Raw genomic sequence first — 20,699 nt, 5'->3', positions numbered from 1 at the left:
TCTTTAGAATCTTAGACGGTAAATAGTTGCCTCTGAAACCATGTTTGCTTTATCATTTTCAGTGTCTCATCTGCTTAAATCACCTTTACAAAAGAATTTTTATCTAAATCTCATCAAAGTATTATAAATAAAACAATATAAATTATGAAAACTTTTTGTTGTAATAATAGTATGAACCTGTTACATCAATTTGGGCATTTTTTTTAGCTCTGTGTAGCATTCTTGGGTTTTTTTTAGCTCACTCCCTCCAAAAAACAGGGTAAGTTGAATTATAGGAACATTTTTCAAGCATGGGGCCAATTGAGCACAGAGTTTCCTTGTGCACAGAGCAGAGAAGTGGTCTTGCCCAACTACCTCTGAATAGAGTAAGTGTTGGTAGTGCAGCTTATTAATAGTACTATACACATTTATTTAGCACAGTAGAGCTTTGTTAAAATGAGATGTCCTAACCACATCATCCATCCATGATAGAATTTAAATTGCTCAAATTTAATGAATTGCTAAAATTCTGTTTAAAATCTAAACAAATTTTCTGTTTAAAATCTAAAGCATGTTTTAACTGTGTTGCTGCCATGATTGAATAAAATATATTTGCAGAAAAACTTAAGTCGCATTGAAAGAAAAGGGTTTTTTAAATTAATAGAACTCCTTAAACAATTCTGGCTTTTGGCAATTTATAATTAAAGTCCATATTTTATTGTATTTCTTGTCTGAATTCACCACTAAAAATTAAGTCTAGGAAATAAGATGGTATGTCACTTTTATAGAAATAGCACAGAATTAAGTGAAAATAATAAAAGAGTAAGCATAACACAAAGCATTCATTTTCATGCCCAATAAGAAATTTTCTGTAACACTTTCTTTAGTGATTGGGTCATCTTTGAGTTAAAAAGGAAAATTTTACTTTTAACAGTTTTATTGTTTTCATGAGCATTTCCTAGATATGTTTTTTGCTATTTTAAAATTTTTTTATTGAAGTGTTGTTGACATACCATGTTATTTTAGTTTCAGGTGTACAACATAGTGATTTGACAACTCTGTACACTACACAGCGTTCACCACGATAAGTGTAGTTACCCTCTGTCACCATACAATGTTATTGCAATATTATTGACTATATTCCCTATGCTGTGCTTTTCATTCCTGTGATTTATTTATAACTGGAAGTTTGTACCTCTGAATTCCCTTCACCTATTTCACCCATCCCTCTCCCTTCTGGCAACCACTAATTTGTTCTCTGTATTTATGATAATATTTCTGGGTTTTGTGTGTTTTATTTTTTAGATTCCACATTTAAGTGAAATCTTATGATATTTGCCTTTTCATTTTGTTGATAGTTTCCTTTGCTGTGCAGAAGCTTTTTAGTTTGATGTAGTCCCAATTGTTCATTTTTGCTTTTTTTTCCCCTTGCCTGAAGAGACATATCCAGAAAAATGTTGCTAAGGCTGATGTCCAAGAGATTACCGCCTGTGATTTCCTTTAGGAATATAATGGTTTCAGGTCTTACATATAGGTCTTTGATCTATTTTGAGTGCAGTTTTGTGTATGGCATAAGAAAGTAGTCCAGTTTTACTCTTTTGCATGCAGCTGTCCAGTTTTCCCAACACGTTGAAGAGACTGTCTTTTCCCCAATGCATATTCTTGCCCTTTTGTCATAGACTAATAGACTGTGTAAGCATGGGTTTATTTCTGGGCTCTCTGTTCTGTTCTACGTGTCTATTTTTGCACCTGCACCATGCTATTTTGATTACTGTAGCTTTGTAGTAAATCTTGAAATCATGGATTGTGATACCTCCAGCTTTGTTCTTTTTGCTATTTTAAAAGTATAAACTGAGGTCTTTCAGTAATGGTGAAGAATATTTTCTACAACTGAATTTACCTGTGAGTTGATACTGCACATAAAAACTCCCAACCCAAGATAATGTCATAGAAAATATTTGGGGATCCATGGAATACTGTAAAATTCTACATTAAATAATTATGTTAGTCAAATTATTATCTACATTTCTCTTCTAAACACATTTTACCAAGCTTCCATAATGTACTACAGAAGCTAATAAAATTTAGTGTGATTTTATATAATCTCTTTGAAGTCGATGAAAGGTCACTTATATGGAGAACATAAACATCTGTTGGACAATTATATAAATGCAGAGAAAGTCAGTAGTGAAAGTTACTAACAAGTGAGAAATCTAGAGATCTAATCTTCTGATCTGCTTCCTATATTTCGCTGTAATGTAAATATTAGAAGTTTGCTTTCTCAGACCCACTGAGAAAAGAATCAGTGGCAAAATCTCATGGAATAAGATAGGGAAGAAATCAGAGCCGAGAGCCCACGTGTATTTAGCAGAGTAGCGTGTTTTGCTGCACTGGGTAATTAGATGTTGCAGATTCTCTGCAAATGCCTGCCAGTTGCACTGTGCTCAAGACCACCAGCAGGGATTCTCAGTTGAATGCTAGAATCATCTGGGGAGTGTTCAAAAAACAGGGCTGCCCAGAACATACCTGAGAGTCCCTAAGGGTAGTGCTCAGTTTTCTGTATTTTTAAAAATCACCTTCCTATGCCACCACCTGATCCTAATGCACGGTGATAGGCATTGACTAATCGTTGGGGACCATTTGTTTTCACTCTTTGTAATTGCTGACCTGGGCATAGTATTCAATTGATTCCAAATGTGAGTCTCATATTCAGATGCCCAGATGTAGAAAAGAAATGAGAAACAACAGCAGTGTACCATTCTTTTAAAAACGGAAAAGAAATGCCCCTTGATAGATTCTAGAGTGAGAAGAGTTGCAAGGCATACTCTTTTTTTATTTTACTTCTTATAAAGACTCGAATTGCTAAAATGTGTATTTTATTCTCAAAGAGGAATATGGAACTTTTTTCTTTTTTTAAATCCTCTTTCTTTTTTCAAACAACTTCTTATCAATTCCTTTTATAAAATTTTTTATAATTTCCATTTTTACAGTCATTTTCCATCCCTTCATCATATCAACCCTTATTTTTGTACATATATAAGTTTTTCTTTCTTTAAAATTTTGGGAGACACTTTCTTCTAAAAGACCAAAACACACCCCAAATCTAGTGTGTGGCACTGATCTATATACCATATAGATCATATTTGATCACATTCTGGTTTTTCTTTTGTTGTTGTTCTTTTGTTTTGTTTGTTGTTGTTTTTATCTTTATCTTTTTCTTTTTTTTTCTTTTTTTTTTTTTTTTCTCTCTTTCCCCTTCTTATCCCACTGCTTCAGGTCTTTTCTGATTTGTTTAGAGTATATTTTCTGGGGACGTGGTTACTCTGCTAGCATTTTGTTCTCTCATTAATCTATTCTCCTCTGCACAAAATGACGAGACGGAAAAAATCACCTCAACAAAAAGAACAAGAGGCAGTACCGACTGCCAGGGACCTACTCAATACGGACATTAGTACGATGTCAGATCTAGAGTTCAGAATCATCACTTTAAAGATACTAGCTGGGCTTGAAAAAAATATGGAAGTTATTAGAGAAACTCTTTCTGGAGAAGTAAAAGAGCTAAAATCCAACCAAGTAGAAATCAAAAAGGCTATTAATGAGGTGCAATCAAAAATGGGGGCACTAACTGCTAGAATAAATGAGGCAGAAGAGAGAATCAGTAATATAGAAGATGAAATGCTGGAAAATAAAGAAGCTGAGAAAAAGAGAGATAAACAACTACTGGATCATGAGGGCAGAATTCGAGAGATAAGTGATACCATAAGACGAAACAACATTAGAATAATTGGGATCCCAGAAGAAGAAGAAAGAGAGAGGGGGGCAGAAGGTATAATGGAGCAAATTATAGCAGAGAACTTCCCTAATTTGGGGAAAGAAACAGGCATGAAAATCCAGGAAGCACAGAGAACCCCTCTCAAAATCAATAAAAATAGGTCAACTCCCCGACATCTAATAGTAAAACTTACAAGTCTCACAGACAAAGAGAAAATCCTGAAAGCAGCTCGGGAGAAGAGATATGTAACCTACAATGGTAGAAACATTAGATTGGCAACAGACCTATCCACAGAGACCTGGCAGGCCAGAAAGGACTGGCAGGATATATTCAGAGCACTAAATGAGAAAAATATGCAGCCAAGAATACTCTATCCAGCTAGGCTGTCATTGAAAATTGAAGGAGAGATAAAAAGTTTCCAGGACAAAAAAAAACTAAAGGAATTTGCAAACACAAAACCAGCCCTACAGGAAATCTTGAAAGGGGTCCTCTAAGCAAAGAGAGACCCTAAAAGCAACATAGACCAGAAAGGAACACAGACAATATATGGTAACAGTCACCTTACAGGCAATATAATGGCACTAAATTCCTATCTTTCAATAGTTACCTTGAATGTAAATGGGCTAAATGCCCCAATCAAAAGACACAGGCTAACAGACTGGATTAAAAAACAAGATCCATCGATATGCTGTCTGCAAGAGACTCATTTTAGACCCAAAGACACCCCCAGATTGAAAGTGAGGGGGTGGAAAACCATTTACCATGCTAATGGACACCAAAAGAAAGCTGGGGTGGCAATCCTTATATCAGACAAATTAGATTTTAAACCAAAGACTGTAATAAGAGATGAGGAAGGACACTATATCATACTTAAAGGATCTATCCAACAAGAAGATCTAACAATTGTAAATATCTATGCCCCTAACATGGGAGCAGCCAATTATATAAGGCAATTAATAACAAAAGCAAAGAAACACATCAACAACAATACAATAATAGTGGGGGACTTTAACATCCCCCTCACTGAAATGGACAGATCATCTAAGCAAAAGATCAACAAGGAAATAAAGACTTTAAATGACACACTGGACCAAATGGACTTCACAGACATATTCAGAACATTCCACCCCAAAGCAACGGAATACACATTCTTCTCTACTGCCCATGGAACATTCTCCAGAATCGACCACATCCTAGGTCATAAATCAGGTCTCAACCGGTACCAAAAGATTGGGATCATTCCCTGCCTATTTTCAGACCACAATGCTTTGAAACTAGAACTCAATCCCAAGAGGAAAGTCGGAAAGAACTCAAATACATGGAGGCTAAAGAGCATCCTACTGAAGAATGAATGGGTCAACCAGGAAATTAAAGAAGAATTAAAAAAATACATGGAAACTAATGAAAATGAAAACACAACTGTTCAAAATCTTTGGGATGCAGCAAAGGCAGTCCTAAGAGGAAAGTATATAGCAATACAAGCCTTTCTCAAGAAACAAGAAAGGTCTCAAGTACACAACCTAACCCTACACCTAAAGGAGCTGGAGAAAGAACAGCAAATAAAGCCTAAACCCAGCAGGAGAAGAGAAATCATAAAGATCAGAGCAGAAATCAATGAAATAGAAACTAAAAGAACAGTAGAACAGATCAACGAAACTAGGAGCTGGTTCTTTGAAAGAATTAACAAGATTGATAAACCCCTGGCCAGACTTATCAAAAAGAGAAGAGAAATGACCCAAATCAACAAAATCATGAATGAAAGAGGAGAGATCACAACCAACACCAAAGAAATACAAACAATTATAAGAACATATTATGAGCAACTCTATGCCAGCAAATTAGATAACCTGGAAGAGATGGATGCATTCCTAGAGATGTATCAACTACCAAAACTGAACCAGGATGAAATAGAAAACCTGAACAGACCTATAACCACTAAGGAAATTGAAGCAGTCATCAAAAATCTCCCAAAAAACAAAAGCCCAGGGCCAGATGGCTTCCCAGGGGAATTCTACCAAACATTTCAAGAAGAATTAATACCTATTCTTCTGAAACTGTTCCAAAAAATTGAAACGGAAGGAAAACTTCCAAACTCATTTTATGAGGCCAGCATTACCTTGATCCCCAAACCAGACAAAGACCCCATCAAAAAGGAGAATTACAGACCAATATCCCTGATGAACATGGATGCAAAAATTCTCACCAAAATACTAGCCAATAGGATCCAACAGTACATTAAAAGGATTATTCACCATGACCAAGTGGGATTTATCCCTGGGCTGCAAGGTTGGTTCAACATCCGCAAATCAATCAATGTGATACAGTACATTAACAAAGGAAAGAACAAGAATCATATGATCCTCTCGATAGATGCCGAAAAAGCTTTTGACAAAGTACAGCATCCTTTCTTGATCAAAACTCTTCAGAGTATAGGGATAGAGGGTACATACCTCAATATCATAAAAGCCATCTATGAAAAACCTACAGCAAATATTATTCTCAATGGGGAAAAACTGAGAGCTTTCCCCCTAAGGTCAGGAACGCGGCAGGGATGTCCACTATCACCACTGCTATTCAACATAGTATTGGAAGTCCTAGCCACAGCAATCAGACAACAAAAAGAAATCAAAGGCATCCAAATTGGCAAAGAAGAAGTCAAACTCTCACTCTTTGCAGATGATATGATACTTTATGTGGAAAACCCAAAAGACTCCACCCCAAAACTGCTAGAACTCATACAGGAATTCAGTAAAGTGGCAGGATATAAAATCAATGCACAGAAGTCAGTGGCATTCCTATACACCAACAACAAGACAGAAGAAAGAGAAATTAAGGAGTCGATCCCATTTACAATTGCACCCAAAACCATAAGATACCTAGGAATAAATCTAACCAAAGAGACAAAGGATCTGTACTCAGAAAACTATAAAATACTCATGAAAGAAATTGAGGAAGACACAAAGAAATGGAAAAACGTTCCATGCTCATGGATTGGAAGAACAAATATTGTGAAGATGTCAATGCTACCTAGAGCAATCTACACATTCAATGCAATCCCCATCAAAATACCACCCACTTTTTTCAAAGAAATGGAACAAATAATCCTAAAATTTGTATGGAACCAGAAAAGACCCCGCATAGCCAGAGGAATATTGAAAAAGAAAAGCAAAGCCGGTGGCATCACAATTCCGGACTTCAAGCTCTATTACAAAGCTGTCATCATCAAGACAGCATGGTACTGGCACAAAAACAGACACATCGATCAATGGAACAGAATAGAGAGCCCAGAAATGGACCCTCAACTCTATGGTCAACTAATCTTCGACAAAGCAGGAAAGAATGTCCAATGGAACAAAGACAGTCTCTTCAACAAATGGTGTTGGGAAAATTGGATAGACACATGCAGAAGAATGAAACTGGACCACTTCCTTACACCACACACAAAAATAGACTCCAAATGGTTGAAAGACCTCAATGTGAGACAGGAGTCCATCAAAATCCTAAAGGAGAACACAGGCAACAACCTCTTTGACCTCAGCCGAAGCAACTTCTTCCTAGAAACATCGCCAAAGGCAAGGGAAGCAAGGGCAAAAATGAACTATTGGGACTTCATCAAGATAAGAAGCTTTTGCAAAGCAAAGGAAACAGTTAAGAAAACCAAAAGACAACCGACAGAATGGGAGAAGATATTTGCAAATGACATATCAGATAAAGGGCTAGTATCCAAAATCTATAAAGAACTCATCAAACTCAACACCCAAAGAACAAAGAATCCAATTAAGAAATGGGCAGAAGACATGAACAGACATTTTTCCAAAGAAGACATCCAAATGGCCAACAGACACATGAAAAAGTGCTCAATATCGCTCGGCATCAGGGAAATCCAAATCAAAACCTCAATGAGATATCACCTCACACCAGTCAGAATGGCTAAAATTAACAAGTCAGGAAACGACAGATGTTGGCGGGGATGCGGAGAAAGGGGAACCCTCCTCCACTGTTGGTGGGAATGCAAGCTGGTGCAGCCACTCTGGAAAACTGTATGGAGGTTCCTCAAAAAGTTGAAAATAGAGCTACCATATGATCCAGCAATTGCACTACTGGGTATTTACCCCAAAGATACAAAAGTAGGGATCCGAAGGGCTACGTGCACCCCGATGTTTATAGCAGCAATGTCCACAATAGCCAAACTGTGGAAAGAGCCAAGATGTCCATCGACAGATGAATGGATAAAGAAGATGTGGTATATATATTCAATGGAATATTATGCAGCCATCAAAAGGAATGAGATCTTGCCATTTGCAACGACGTGGATGGAACTGGAGGGTATTATGTTGAGTGAAATAAGTCAAACAGAGAAAGACATGTATCATATGATCTCACTGATATGAGGAATTCTTAATCGCAGGAAGCAAACTGAGTGTTGTTGGAGTGGGGGGTGGGGTGGGAGGGATGGGGGGACTGGGTGATAGACACTGGGGAGTGTATGTGCTCTGGTAAGCGCTGTGAATTGTGCAGGACTGTTGAATCTCAGATCTGTGCCTCTGAAACAAATAATGCAATATATGTTAAGAAAAAAAAAAAGAAGAAGAAGAAGAAGGTAGCGGGAGGGGAGGAATGAAGCGGGGGAAGTCGGAGGGGTAGACGAACCATGAGAGACGATGGACTCTGAAAAACAAACAGGGTTCTAGAGGGGAGGGGGGTGGGAGGATGGGTTAGCCTGGTGGTGGGTATTTAGGAGGGCACATTCTGCATGGAGCACTGGGTGTTATGCACAAACAATGAATCATGGAACACTTCATCTAAAACTAATGTTGTAATGTAAGGGGATTAACATAAGAATAAAAAAATTAAAAAAAAAAAAAAAAAAAAAAAAAAAAGAGGAATATGGAATAAGTGCATAAGGAACCTGGGAGTGGGGTGAGGGGTCAGAGAATCTCCCCCAGGCCTGTGTGATTCAAATTTGGGCCCCCAGGGCCTGGAAGAGAGCCCATTTTAGGCAATCGGTAAACTATTTGTGAATAAAGAAATGACTCTGGGCTGGAAATGTTTTATCATCAGAGAAAAGAGCCATTCTGTCTGTGGATGCCTGGGTGCTCTTTTATTTTGCTGTTATTAATTGATGTGCTCTTTTAAACATTGCAGACACAAGGTCCTATAGCTGGTAAGTTGCAGCCTGGGTCTGTCTCCTTCACACTTAACCACTGCGCTAACCACCTCTCCAAGACGGACTGCACACAGTTTGTGTGGAACTTGTTTTGAAAGCAAGTGTAGTGCAAATACATTATTAGCATTGGTTGTCTACATGTCAATCTCTCCTTGCTAGCTTTCTCTTATTCTTCTCTCTATTCCCAACATCTAGCTCATCATAGGCACCTAATATATGTGACATTAAAAAAAAAAAAAGAAAAAAGCTATTAGATAAAAATTGAAGGCTCTCTTTCTACATATACATGCCTCTCTCCACCTGTTAAAACTGTATATCTTTAAAAATCTTTCTTTGCAAACACAGAAACAGAGCTTATGTTTCTGCTTCCACTTAAATGGAACTATACTATTCGTGGCTTTATTTTATTCTTGATGGTATACCTTGAATGATTTTCTGTGTCGGCATTTAAACACTTTTCTCAGGTTTTAGGCATTAAAGAACAGTCTGCAGTCTCCATATAACAACATTTACACAGCCATCACCCTACTGATGGACATTTGTGGGGGTTTTGTTTTGTTTCTTTGTTTTTGTAAACCATGTTTGAATACCTCCGTAGCATAGAGTCCTAGAAATTGAATTTCCTGATCCTAAAAGCACATGTAATTTTTTGATACGATACCAAACTTCCCTCAGAAAAGGACTGTGTATCAGTTTATACAACCCAAATAGACTGTGATAATGCCCATTCCTACTCCCCCACCAAGACTAGGCACCATTAAATTTTTCTTTCTTTCATTAAAACCACATTTAATGGAGAAAATGATATTTTATTATTAGTTTAAATTTTATCTATATCTTCTGAACACTGTACCCAAGTCTAAAATATATAATATTTTAATCTAAATGGCAGCTAATATAATCTACTGATTTTAGAATATATCGAACTGTCATTCTATTTTTATTTTTATAAATCTCTATGTTAAAATACAACTTTGCTATTAAGTATCTGTTTTTTCTCTGTATCATAAATATATATACTATTATCCTATTATAGAACATTTAATGTCTTCCCAATGCCTCACTAATATAATTATATAGCAATAAAAACCCTTGTACATATGGTTTCTTCCTAATCTTTATGAATAATTTATTAAAATGAATTCCAGATAGTATTATTACTGGGTCATATGTCTTAATTCTTTTTATGGCTTTTGATAAGATTCATTAAATTGCTTTACAAAAGCATTAGATCAATTTTTATAATCATCAAGAGCACGTTACTGTAACAGATTCTTTATTACCTTTCTGAAATATGGTAAAATTATTATTTTAAATTTAGGTAACATACAAGTTTACTTTCGTAAATTGTAATTAGTGGATATACCCAAAGAATGGTGAGATACATACTTATATTTTCCATGTTTAAAAAATGTTTACTTTATAATGCTAACTGAAAACAACAGGATACAGAATGAGGTATAAGTACGTAAAATTATATATACCTCAACAATAGATAACTTTCTTTTTTTTTTTAAATATCTTTTTGTTTTTTCCTAATACTAACAGTGAGTATTACAACAGGGCTAATTGTCCTCCATGTATTTCAGGGTCAAAAGATCTGTCCTTTTCTTTTAGGAAATTTACCAATGGTGTGGTTCCTCGTGCAACAAATATGAGCGTCTGAAGGCAAGCCAGGTTGCCATTGGCATTCGGGACAACGAAAGAAAAGGAAGATCTCAACTAATTGTGGTGGAAGAAGGAAGTGAGCCATCAGAGCTCAGAAAGGTATTGTGACTTGTGTTGTTTTTTAAAGGTTGATCACTGTAAGTGGGGTGTGTGTGTATGTGTGTGTGTGTGTGTCTGTTAGTTTTTTGTTTTTTGTTTTTTTAATTTTTTTTTTATTTATTTGCAAAAGAGAGAATGAGAGACAGAGAGCATGAGAGGGAGGAGGGTCAGAGAGAGAAGCAGACTCCCTGCTGAGCAGGGAGCCTGATGTGGGACTCGATCCCGGGACTCCAGGATCATGACCTGAGCCGAAGGCAGTAGCTTAACCAACTGAGCCACCCAGGCGCCCTGTGTCTGTTAGTTTTAACAAATTCTCTAATACTGGGCCTAGGCTAAGATTCAGTAAGAGGAAACATCAAGGTTATCTATGTCATGATATAGAGAAAATAGAAGGTCATGACTCTTTTCTTTCACCACTGGTATGACTCTGACTTCATCTTCTGTTGTATAGGCGGACAGATGGGTAACACTTTGACATTGAATATAAGAATATATTTTGGAAGGCAAATAATAGTTTTTTCATGTGGGATTCTGAATATATATTTCTTTAATGCCATGATATTCTTCAATTTTAGCATTCATTACTTTATTAAAAGGATGAAATAAAATCTTATTCCATGAGAACAAATATACCAATATTTTAAATATTTCAATCATTTTAAACTAAGAATTCTTGGTAAGACCCTTACGATTTTAGTATAGTTGTTAAATTAATTTGAAAATTATCTCCATGGCTCTTTATACCTTTGTTATTTACTTAACAATGATAGCAGCCTTGGACATTTAGTTGTGACCAGTTTTTCCCCTTTAAGAAAACTGCAGCGAGTGCCTCAATATATATATTTTTTATTTTCCTTTAAGATTATGAGTCAAGGGTGTAATCATATTCAGGTGTCTTGATTCATGTTGGTACTTTGACTCCCGTATGTTCATTCCACAATATTTATTGAACTCCTATGGTATATCAGGCCCTAAATGTTTGTACCAATGTTTATTCCCTCATGACTTCGCAGAACCCTGTCAAAATTTACTGTTGTAATAATACCATTCTGAATCTTCCTGCATTTAATAGTAGCAGGTGGTGTCTCTGTGAGTTTTCGTTTCTTGGGATAGTACACATTTTCCTCAATGACTTTCGCTATCTGCACTCAAGTTTTTCTAAACACTCTCTCATATAAACGTGTTTTTAATAATTTTGATTTAGAGTGATTTCATGCATTAGAGTTACTTGATGTAGTGATAGCCTCAGTAGCCCAGTGATCAAAAATTATATGGGATAATTTTATTGTCATAATGTCTTTAAACTTAATTTTTTTTAATAACCACCAAACACAGACTTTCATGTTAGTGATGTTTTAGAAATGACTTTTATTCAGTGGGAAAATGTTCATGGTCAAATGCTAAGAGAAAAGGCAGGATATAAAATTTTATATACAATAATATCTTAATATAAGTTTATATGTAGGAATATAGGTATATATTTGTATATACATATATATCTGGGAAGAAATAGGCTGAAATATTACAATATTACCAATATTGTCTTTGACTCTTGAGATATGGGTCCTTGTTATTTTTTTCTTTATTTGTCCTTGCATTTTCAAAATGTATTATAATAGATGTATATTCCTTTTATTATTATTTTTTATTTTTTATGTGCTTTCCTTTTATAATCAGGAAAAAAAGGCCAACTTAAAAAAACAAAGTAAAATTAGGGATTAACTCAGTTTCCAATAGTCATAATAACATCGCTAATAAATTAGACTTTGAAAACTATTCAAAACAATTTCTTGAACTTTTAATATTCTTTCAAGGCCTCTGTCCTAGAGATATAATCACTGTTTAAGTCTTGCAGATTTCATATTTGGAAGCAAAAATCTGTAAATAAGATATATTTCTAATTGATTGTATGTCTTGTTTCAATAACTATGCTTTGCTAAGAGTGGACCCAGGACTCGTCCTGGTGGAGTAGTGAAGGGGGTGCTCTGTTAACTATCAGACTAGCTTCTCCTCTGTCATCTTGGGTCCCAAGTAAGTCCCTTAACCTCTGTTGTCTCTGGTTCCTCATTTGTAAAGTGCAGGGTTAGACAGAGTGGCCATTCTATGGTCCCTTTAGTTTCCAATGATCTGTGATCCCACCTTGCCTTTTAAGCAGTTTCTGTGTTTACCAAATTGTCTGAACTCTGTACCAGGAAGTGAAGCCACAGGCTGAGGGCCTAACCTGTGCGTGTATACGTTTGCTTGCTTATTGGATTTCATTTAGAGTTTTGAGGGCAAAAAAGGTTAAGCAGTAAATTAATACATTAATTAATACATTACACTGTGAAAGTTAAAAAGAAAATGCAAACCTGAAGAGAAAAATTGTAAAAATATAACTTCAATTTTAAAATATTAGTGATAGGGATAAGGGACATAATCCTTAATGTAAAATGTGATGTTTATGTGTTAGGGGATTTTCATTTTTTGTTTTTTAAAACATTCTAGAAAACACCTACCGTGCTTTCTTTTCAGTGCATTCAATGTATACTGTATTATATTTGACAACTCTCATTTACACAATGAATTTTCATTTTTCTTTCTTTTAAAAAGCATTTGCTGGGCTCTTTGTTTTCACAAATGTTGTTTTGTAGCCTGATTAAATAATTGTTTAAATAGTTGTTTGATGAATTAATTATGCACCTATAATAAACTAGTTTGACTTTCTAGGCTTAGTATTATACCCATAATGATAGAATTCAAAGAGGTCATGAACTTGTTTGGGAAAAATTTACTTTATTTTCACTAACCTCTTAATTAAAATTTTCTCCAGTTGTGAATGTATTTGACAAACCAGTAGCATGAGCAGCATCTGTGACTTTTCAGATCACATTATAGTTATTGTAGATAACTTTAAAATATTATTTGTGTTCATCACTTCTTGGTAATTATGATAGCTATTAGACCTGCTGTTCAATAATATTATATAATGAGTAAATGAAGAAGCTCATATATTACTTTATCACATTTAGAAAATACATTTTGATAGCTATATTCCAATATAATAGGTTTCCATTATAATACTTTGTATCTTATTTTATGCATTTAGAAAGTATTTTTCTTAGAAGGGGCCCATAGCCTTCGGAAATTATCCCAAGTGGTTAATATTACACGCACACAAAAGGTTTCTTTGTTGAAGACAATGGAATGTCATTTCTTTTTCTGAGACTCTAATGGAACTATTGATATTGCTAGAGAAGGATTCCAAAAATCTAAAACTCTCTCAAAATATCTTTTAAAACTGTCCTTTTAAGTGATTCATTTTTAATAAGACTCTTTTAAAGTTATTTATCTTCAAAAACTTTGGAAGTCTCTATATGAAGGTAAGTAATAACTTAAAATCAAGGACTTGCTGTAACTAAATTGATGTAACTAACTAATAGCTTAAAATATTAACTAATAACTTAGTTGATGTAACTAATAGCTTAAAATCAAGGACTTCATGTAACTAAACCAGGTCCATGATGCTATTATCATTACTCCATATTTGATGCAGAATATTCAGAGTGTGTCTTTCTAACACGTCAAAGTCCTCAACACTATAAATAGTGAAAAGTACTTTTTCTGAGAGTTTTTTTTTTTTAAGAATTCATCTTTATTTCTGGGTATTTCAGCTATCTGTTCATGCTATTATAGTCATACCATTTTAACATGGCTTATCTCTAGGATGATCATAAATTTATCCTTCAAACCAAAGCACTTTGGAGAGTAATAGGGGGGCACTAACCAGACAGGATTAGGAGACAACTAGACTGTATTAACAAGACTGTCTGGGGAAATAGGGTGTATGTTCAGCCTCTTACCTGTTATCGTGAGCACTTTTAAAAACTCATGTGCCTAAATATGAAAATTATCCTGTACATGGAACTAACTAAGGCCTGTAACCAAAGTCACATTTTACCCTGTGCGTGTTTTTTCTTCACTGTAAACGTATTTACCGGGAAAAGCTGCACATAAATTATGTAAAGCTTTTTCTTACTCTTTCTTCTTTTCTTATTTAAAATAAACAGTCTGTGAATGTGAAGGAACCTTAAATATGTCACTAACCCTAAGGTTCCAGACTTTCTTCATTGGTCCAATTCATCCTCTAAACATTAGGAGGGAAGCTAAAAAAGTGCCCTGAGGAAAAATTGCTAAAGTCAATAATTTATCTGTTTTATAGACTTCCAGTTTTTAAAAAAGAACATCTGGAGGATATCAACAAGAGAATGCAGAAGGGGCAAGTTTTTTGAAATGATACCAAAAATCAAGTAATTTTTCTAATCCAGAAAGACTCTTTTCAATATAATTTAATGAACTTATGAAGTCTACAATAATTGTAAATGCTTGTGGTGGAATACTGGCAGTAAAAATATAGGGAGATTGTAAGCAACTACTATATTGCTGAATTGTTAGCCTTTCTCACTTTTATAAAAACACGAAGGCCCCCTGGAAAGTCATGCACAATCATTGTTTTGGATTCTGGACAAAAAGAAAGGAAATTGGAAGGAAAGTTGGAATATCATGTTCCATCTCAATTAATAAGTGTTTATTGAGCACTGGGTTGGTTCCCAGTGAAGCTCAGAAACTGCTTATTTTATCATCTGATTGAGATAAGCACACTCTAGATCAAGACAGAGTCAGAAAGTGGGAGCAGATGGTGAGGATCCGCAAACACCAGAAAGCATAGCTGGGTACCACCATTATTGAAAGCTTTCTCACGATAAAATTCATGTATTTTAGACTGTATGATAATAGCATATAGGCTAGATCTTGTATTCATCTTATTATAAGTCATAATTGACAGCTTGAAAATAAAATAATCCTTTCAGTCATTCTCTTGGCAAGTTGATTGGATATGTACGACGTGCCCATCTGGATATCTTGTAAGTAAAATCTAGAGTTGAATAGTGCAGATATTTTTTAAATTATTCTTTGAGATGTCTATCTAGGCTACGAGTAAAATTTTAGTCATATTTTCCCAGAGTATTTTGCCAAATAAAATTTATATGTTGGAGCACCTGGATGGCTCAGTGGGTTAAACGTCTGCCTTCAGCTCAGGTCATGATCCCAGGGTTCTGGGATGGAGCCCATATCAGGCTCCCTGCTAAGCGGGGGAGCCTGCTTCTCCTTCTCCCTCTGCCCCTCCCCCTGCTTGTGCTCTCTTTTTCTCTCTCTCCCTCAAATAAATAATAAATAAAAATCCTTAATAAAAAAATAAATAAAATAAAATTTATATGTTATCATTGCCGTGCTAAGTTCCTTGAGGGAAGGAAGTAGAAGTACACTGCCTTTATGTCTATCTCACCTTTACAGCTCTCATTGCTCATTCATATTTGGATAATTGATGCAATTAACTGTGAACTATAGGGTACCAGAAACCCATTATATTTGTTTTTCTGTTTTCTAGAGGATAGTAGGACCTCGTAAAGTATCTTTACTATTTTTTAGATAACAGTGTTGGTGAAGATTTAAAAAAAGCCACACTATTGATGGCTTTAAAATCAACTGTATTTATATAAGAGCAGTTGGTATTTAGATAAGGACAATTCATATATTTTGCTAGTCTTCTGTCTGCAGGCAGATAGTTACAACTAACCTTTTGGAAAATCGTAACTGAATCTTGGGCTTGTTTATATTTACTGCAATACTTTCCCACGGATTAGGCTGCATGTACTTCAAGTGAAAGCATGCAGCACAGTAAGAAATAAGTAACTGGGTCTAAAACTTTTCATTTTGTGATAAAATGCATGTTCATCGGAGCTGTAGTTGGATAGTCTTATCTGTAGAATCCTTCCTCGCAGGTCAGGTAACCTCCCCATTTTGTGTCCAGCAACCAAAAACCCACTTCTCTCACTGCTTAGCACACAACACTGCTGTCCACTGGCCTTGACCATTTTGCTTGGCTGTTCCCCACAGCCCTGGTGCTGCCCCTTCTCATCACTAGATGAAAAGTGAACATGCCCCATGAACTCCAGGGAACTACACAAGTATAGAGCTTTATTTTTGAAATCACCTAATATATTTGTCTTACTCTTCCCCCAACATCAAAAGGCTGTGCACATTACTAATGCTTCCCAAGTTCTAATACAATTTAAATTTACAGAAAAGTCAAACCAGAAGTGATTTTGAACATTAAATAACCTAAGCATTGGAATATTCATACCTCAACATGTAAAGTAAGATTAAGAAAGAAAAAAATTGGAATTTGGAAATTTAGAATTCTGCCAACATTCCTTAAAGTTTCTTTCTGGAAATGTTTGTTTAATAGCATAATCTTGGGTATTTGGATTTACATGAGATTGCATTTTAACCTTTTAACTTAAATATTATTGTATACTTAAATCAAGCATGACCATTTTGAACATGATTCTATAGAGGGTGGGAGAAACTATTTCCTGGGGATGATCTTTGATTAGATAAATCAATTCCCATTTATCTTTGTAGAATATCAAATGAACCTTAGAAGTTCCAAAAATAGAATGGGGAGCTGTTTTGAAAATCCCCCTCATGACCATTTTGGAACAATGAGTATACAGTATTTTTTTAAAGTGTCTAAAAATTTATGGAAAAGTAATACAAGAATAAAAATCACATTGCCTTTTAGCATCTGGGAACAAACATGGGTATTTTAGCACCTTATATGTAAGACCTAAGGTTGTTTTGTAGGTTTGGCTAGGGTCCCGATCTCAGGGTCCTGGTATCAAGCCCCACATCAGGCTCCACGCTGGGTGGAGCTATTAATAGCCACACACACACACACATACAAATCACTCAGTAAACTATTTTCTGTTGCCTTCTTATTGATTTCATTGTTAGTCACAACTCTGTACTTTGTAAGGGCAGAAATTTGAGTAGCTTGAGATATTAATTTGGTCAATAGACACATTAAACACTTTGACACTAAGAGACAAAGATTTTGTCAGAGAAAACACTTCTCCTGTGTGCTGTCCAAGCAGCTTTAGCTTCCTTGTTTATCCCTCCTTTATTTTCCAGGGTCTTTTTGTAAATTCTTGGGAAATTGAACAATGTCTTAAACATTTTGTAATTTCCCAGTCTTGGAGCATGGTGTCTGGTACATAGGTGCTCATTAGTATTTGTTGTCTGAAATAACATTATTATGAGAGCCATGTAGAAAGAGGAGGTCCATTTATGGGCTTTCGCATTCAAAGATTTTTAAGTTAAAAGGTTTCAAAATATTTGTCACTCTCTCTAGTTTAGTCCTGCCTAGAGAGAAAGTATCAGAGGACCAGAAAATAGAAATCTTTCCTTTTCTTCTATTGCATTATAATTAAATCATTTTCTCCATTTTTCTTTACAGCCATGATACTTAGTACGTACTCAAAATCCAAAGAATTATAGTGACAAGTAGCACATGCTGCAGGGTTATAATGCTTTAAAGAACACTGTGGTTGCTATAGCTCTCTCACTCTCTCTCTCTCTTTTTTTTTAGTATAGCTAATTTTATCTACCATTTACTGATAGTTCACTATGTCCCAGGCACTATTCAAGGCACCATTCATTGTTGTCATTTATTTTAATGAATCTTTTATTTGGATTTCTAGTATTTAATTCACGTACTCATTTTGTTCCTTGCCAGTTCATCCAGCGGGGAAAGTTGAAATATTCTCTTTTTTAAAGATTTATTTATTTATTTGAGTGAGAGAGAGAGAGAGAGAGAGCGCGAGCCCTCACGCATGCGTGCATGAGTTGGGGGAGGGGCAGAGGGAGAATCTCAAGCTAACTCCCCAGAGCGTGGAGCCTGATGTGGGGCTTGATACCAGGACCCTGAGATCGGGACCCGAGCCAAAACCCAATAATTGGATGCTCAACTGTCTGAGCCACCCAGGCATTCCAGGAAGTTGAAATATTCTGAACAAAGATAAGAAAGATAGTAACAGTATAGTTAACCATATGCTGCAATATAATATTTCAAATAATTTTCCACTTTATCACACCAAAGTTCAACATGAAGACTTGCGACCTTACTGATCAGGTGTCACTTTTATTTAATGAACCCAAATTGATAACACTTGGCAGTCATTTCTAAATGAGGCAATTTTTCCTTTAGTTTATGGCTGAAGTGAGGGAATAGTGTGGTAAGACGTATAAATAAGATAGTACAATTCTAGGACAGATGGACTATATAGAAGAATAGATCTTTGTCCCCACAAGGTCCATACTGGAATTAACTAAATCAATTATTAAACTAGAATATTAAATATTAACTATTTAAGATTTATAAATTTAATTTAAATATTAAACTAGAATGGCAGGTTTCATTTTAATTTTATATTATTCCTCATGTTTGTTATAATATTAGTGATACTATGTAATAAAAAAATTAACAGTAAGAGTATATTTCAACAATTTTAGGACAATTTCATCTTATCCTGATATATATATGTGCATATGTATACACATATATGTAATCTGTCTAAATATGCATATACATATTTATCTATAAAAAGGGATTTTAAAGTGACTTTCTCAGGAAAGCATGGTTTGTTCAGGTAAATAAAGTATATTTTCAGGGGAAAGCAAGAGGCAATCCTCAGTTCTGGGTATAACACTCTACTAATCAGGAAAAAAGTACTAACATACTGTTAAAAAATATTAAAATATTTTAAGTACCTGCACGCAAACAAACAAGAGCCATGCAAATATACAGGGAAATGAAGTCCTCTGCCATGCATAGTGGATAAATTAAATATCAATGCTCAATTTCAATGAATGCTGGCAACTAAAAAGCAAACCCAAACTGAATATAGATTTTAATGAAGTCTGACAGAGTGCATGTCGACAAGACTAATAGGTTAATCAAAAGCCATCTCAAAGCAAGCAGCAGATGCACTACAGTTAAGTGTCAGTTGCTGTGGTATTTATTCCCTGTCGTGGAGCTCTGTTGCTATGTGATGACTTAATTTCTCTCATCTTGCTGTTCTGCAGGGGTAAAGGCAAGTGGCTCGCTGGCGGGCTGAATTTTCTGTGTGTTCTTTAATCTCTCTAGTTGCACTTTCTTTATATCATACAAGTACTTCTGATCATTAACCCAGAAATTCCATCATCTAAGAAAAAATCTGTGATGGTTTTTTTGTTTTTGTTTTTGTTTTTGCTGTAGAGGAGGTAACAACAGCCACCATCATGGCAAATATCCAGTGCCTGCCTTGTGACTGGCATTCTTCTATGGGCTTTACAAGAATGAGCTCATTTCATTCTTACCACAACCCCAGGAAGTGGATCCGTCTGTTATCCCCTGTCTTGGTTTGTGTTTCTCCAAAAGCCAACTCTATACAAGGACTTGGGGGCAGGCGATTGTTTGGAAGATGGTCCTGGAAACAGCAAGTAGGAGTAAAGTGAGGCAATACTTTATAAATAAGTAGTTTACAGCTATGGGGCACTGGGGTTTAGTCCCAGAGGAACCCTATGAAAACTATGGAACACCCTTCAGAGTCAGCCCACAAGTGGTTGAGGTTGCTACAGGATTTAGCCAATAATTTCCCATCCTTCATTAGTTGAAGGTTGCTCCTTGGGTGTTAACTCCCCAGAATTCCAGCCTTCCTTGTGTGTGGATATAGTACAGCTCGGTGGCCAGATAATGCCATCAGACAAAGAGCAAGAGGCTTTGACCTTTAAGAAATTATCTATAGATGACCTCTCAGGTAGACCAGGGTGGGATGGGCAGAGCACCAAATGGGATCTCTATACCCTTACTTTATGGATGAAGGAAGTAAGTCATGGAGAGCCTGCCTAACTTGCCCAAGGGAGTGTGGGAATGGGAGAGTGGCAACTCACCAGGCAGTCTTCATTACAGAGCAACCATCTTGAACATACGGAGAGATGGGAATCCCATCTGCTGGGAAGTTATTTTAGAACTTCCAAAATCATGCCACATGCTTCTGACAATCATACCTATTTTACGTATTCCATATCATAATACCTTTAGTAACATACGTTTGTACTCAGTAGCTTGGCTTGTCCCTTTGTTTCATATCTCTT

General features: G+C 35.7%; 1 protein-coding gene across 2 annotated transcripts in view; it reads left to right on the top strand.

Annotated features, from left to right (window-relative positions):
- The window catches only part of SCIN (scinderin), an 85,913-nt gene that overhangs the window by 19,739 nt on the left and 45,475 nt on the right, over positions 1–20,699 (top strand). For both annotated transcript variants that reach the window (XM_064575201.1, XM_064575200.1), the window contains exon 4: positions 10,536–10,685. In XM_064575201.1, coding sequence (XP_064431271.1) covers positions 10,536–10,685 — 150 coding nt within the window. The remainder of the gene's footprint in view (positions 1–10,535; positions 10,686–20,699) is intronic.

Source organism: Mirounga angustirostris, unplaced genomic scaffold (genome assembly GCF_029215605.1).
Source record: "Mirounga angustirostris isolate CCGP_5_RB_7025 unplaced genomic scaffold, mMirAng1.0.hap1 SCAF_12, whole genome shotgun sequence".
NCBI lineage: Eukaryota > Metazoa > Chordata > Mammalia > Carnivora > Phocidae > Mirounga > Mirounga angustirostris.
Note: the sequence above shows the minus strand (reverse complement) of the source record. Positions and strands in the feature narration are given on the sequence as shown.